This window comes from Myotis davidii, unplaced genomic scaffold (genome assembly GCF_000327345.1).
Source record: "Myotis davidii unplaced genomic scaffold, ASM32734v1 scaffold105, whole genome shotgun sequence".
Lineage (NCBI taxonomy): Eukaryota > Metazoa > Chordata > Mammalia > Chiroptera > Vespertilionidae > Myotis > Myotis davidii.
The window spans coordinates 419,240-422,896 of record NW_006300371.1 but is presented as its reverse complement, the minus strand read 5'-3'; the positions used below and the strand labels follow the sequence as shown (position 1 = coordinate 422,896).

The window sequence follows — 3,657 nt, the reverse complement described above, 5'->3', positions numbered from 1 at the left end:
CAGAAAGGAAAAAGGAGAGGATGACATTCTGCAATTCTGACTAATGGAGTTTGTTACGTGAGCATTTACTAACACCATAACTAGCAACATTTTCTGTATATTTGTTCTTAAGAAACATTTGCTTGAAACATGAGAATTTTCATATGATTTATTTAATAATAAACCAATTGAAGATACAAAAATGTTTAGAGGATTCCAAAATTTAAATTTTTGTTTAAATACAAAGTCACTCTGTAATATGAAAACATACATTAGACCTCTAAAGAAAAATGATTTTTTTCATCTACAAAAATTTATCTTTCCTATACTAGAAAATAGGCAGAAAACAATTTTTCTTGTGAAATTAAATGTACACTATTTACAGTTGAAAAGTAATCTAAAATTTATTTCAGAAACATAGATATACATATATATTATCTTTGTATGCAATTCCCCCCCACACTCATTTTTAAAAAGATCCAAAATATAAAGCAATAGTGCTTTTATAGTAACTGATCATTCAAACAGATTAACACAACGCTTGGTGGTTTTCTGGGCTTTTAAGAAAGAGTCTAGACTCTCTCAGAACAGCGGTGTATCAGTTAGCACTTAGCAATGTATGTTTACTAATGGGCCACAGTGCACAGGGGCCTAAAGAGTTCATGAAGAATTCAGGTTCATAGTAATCTTACAGATAGTAGAAAATTTAATTTTTAGGGCCATTTATTTGTCTGCAATATTTTTGCTATACTTACATTAGGAAATAAGCTGATGTTTTAATTGATATAATTCTAAAATATAGGAGTTGGAATCATGAATTTAGAACTATAAAGGAAATTGAAGACAATCTAGTCTAATCCAAATGTATTCCTTACTTTCATCAGAGAACGGAAGTCCAGAAAGAACAGTGGCTTGCCCAAGGTTATAAAACTAGTTAGGAGAGCCACTCTTAGATTGATGCTTTCATACTACCCTGCTTCTGAAACAGGTTCAGCCATCATCATGGGCATATTTCAATTTTAATGTTATATTTTACATTCATAGTTCAATATACTGTGCAGCCAACTAAAAGTCAATCTAGTGAAATCATAATTTTAACAAAGCATAAAATAGGTATCTTGCATTTGAAAGAGTCAAGACTTAACTTACACAAGTGGAATGAAAATAGTCCCTATATAAGTTTCCTGATGTCTTCTATTTAAGTACTGTATTTACAACAGAATCAGAAAAGATCAGACATTGTAAAATTTTAAAAGCAACTTTAAAAATGCTTAAGATATAACAACTGAAAAAAAATCTCAAAAGAATGTCTTCATAGTATAAAATGCCTGTTCCTTCACAACTGAATTCTGAAACATTTGGTGAACAAAGAGAAACACTTTGGTTTTCCTCCCTCATCTAACAAAGTCAAGACTAACGCTTATTATTTTTAAAAACTACAAAAAGGAACATCTTTATAATTTCATCTTAGAATCAGATAGTTTGCATTCAATTGGAAATGTTAAATTAAAAAACAATCATCCATAATTCTTTTGGAATTTTAATTAAAAAGAGTTGGGTTCCAGCAGTTCATTTTGTTTCATAGCTACCTGAGAAGTCAGTCCATTGGAATTGGAAACCACCATCACGTAAGGCTGTGGCTGCTGATCGGTTTCCTCAGTGTCTTCTTTCAAATCATCTTCAACCTCCTTTTTCTCTACTTCCTGGGTAAGAGTTTTTGTGTCTTGAGCTTTGATAACTGAAGTGATTACAGTGCCAGGTGGGTGGGCAACCAGTTGTGAACTGCGCGGAGAAAATGTCACCACAGGTGTAGCACTAAAGGATGGAGATGAAGCCACGCTGACGGTTCCATTGCAAATAGACTGGACATTACTAGTAAGAACCTGCTGTACATGGGCAGGGCTCAAGACAATCGAAGGAGGAGAGCCCGGCTTCTGAGACTGTAACACAACATTTTCTTTCAGTACTGTCATGGGCTGTGATGATGGAATGGCTTGTAAAATAAATTTCTGAGACCCAGCACCTGACGATGGATCTGTGCTGGCTATAACTGTTGTGATTGGCACTGTCTGGAGTGTTACTGTATGCAAATGCTGATTCCCAGGAGACACGACCACTGGAACTTGGGTTGGAGCCTGTATAGTCCTATTGAGATTAAGGAATAAAAGTGAGAAAATTACCATAATCTACATCATTTAAAACATTAACATTGACAAGTCATTTTGACAAAATAAGAGTTACGTATTTCAAATGCTACATCCCATATTTCCATCACAACATAATTAACATCATGCCAGACTCTGCAGTATACACTGTACATACAGAAATACCCAAGCATACCATTAGATAAAATTAAAAAACCCAAGGCTTAGTAAATAGTTAAATTCAGGCCATTAACTATGAAAGCATCTGGTAAAAAAAAAAAAAAAAAGGTGCTACAAAATGCCTACAAAGTGCCACATTAACACAAATAGGAAAACAATTTTGTTGGGGAAGGAGGAAGATGTCAAAATGTTTGGCAAGAAATTTACGTGTGAACTGCTTGAAATAAAATTAGGAATTTTAAAACAAATGTATAAATCACTCTCATTATTTTAATATCTGAAGAATAACATCATCAAAGTGCTCATCTATAATTACCAAACTTCATCTCTATATATAAAAGCCTAAGCAACCGTTATGACTGAACAACCAGTCATCCAGTCACTATGACGTGCACTGACCACTGTCAGTGCAGATGCTCAACGCAGGAGCTGCCCCCTGGTGGGTCAGTGCACTCCCACATCCAACCTCCCATGGCCAGCCACCATCCGTTTCCACCTGAGTGGCCACCACCAGCCACCAGACTTCCAGAGGCACTAGGCTCTTGGAGCCCCTCCCCCTCCTCATCCATCCCCCTTCCTCTCACCCCACCTTGCAATACCTGGCTATTTAATCAGGGTGTACACTAGGCTGGCTGCAGCAAGCAGCAGCAGTTGGGTTCTTTTATATCAAAACAGCAAAACACCAAAAAGGAAGTTGAGAGAGGCCCACTCTTTACTACTCAAGCAACATGCAAGCCTGCCTAACACCCCCTAACCATGTGCCTTGCACTAAGTGGAAAATAAATGAGAAGCAGCCAGCATAAAAAAAAAAATAATTATCAGATGAATTTTAAGTTCCTATCATCTACACTAATAAAAGAGAAACATGCAAATTAACCATCACTCCGCCAATCCACTACACCCACCAGCCAAACAGGCGCAAGTATGCAAATTAACCCAACTAAGATGACAGCGGCTAGGAGCTGGAGAGAGCAGGAGGCTTGGGTTGCCCCCGGCGATGGAGGAAGCCAAGCTTCCCGCTGGCCCTGGCCAGCCCTGGGCTCCGCTCAAGGCTACAAAGTATCAATTAAGAAGATAAATAAATCTCAGATACCTCCTTCCAGGCTGCCCTGGCCTCCACTCAAGGAGGGGCTGGGGAAAAAAAAAAGATGCTGGGAGCTTGGGTCACCAGGAGGCGTAGCCAGCCTGAAAACGGCCATCAGCCCCTCACCCAGGCTGGCCAGGCACCCCAGCAGGACACCGCCCCCTCCAAAGGGGGTGTGGGTAGCCTGAAAATGGCCATCAGCCCCTCATCATGGGGTGAGGGTCCCCGCTGGGGGGCTTGGCCAGCCTGCAAACAGCCATTAGCCCCTCA

General features: G+C 39.0%; 1 protein-coding gene across 12 annotated transcripts in view; it reads right to left on the bottom strand.

Moving 5' to 3' along the window:
- Positions 1 to 1,501: 1,501 nt before the first annotated feature.
- Positions 1,502 to 3,657, bottom strand: part of ELF1 (E74-like factor 1 (ets domain transcription factor)) — a 98,733-nt gene continuing 96,577 nt past the window's right edge. For all 12 annotated transcript variants that reach the window (XM_015572587.1, XM_015572578.1, XM_006776936.2 and 9 more), the window contains one exon: positions 1,502 to 2,124. In XM_015572587.1, coding sequence (XP_015428073.1) covers positions 1,524 to 2,124 — 601 coding nt within the window. In that variant the 3' untranslated portion in view covers positions 1,502 to 1,523. The remainder of the gene's footprint in view (positions 2,125 to 3,657) is intronic.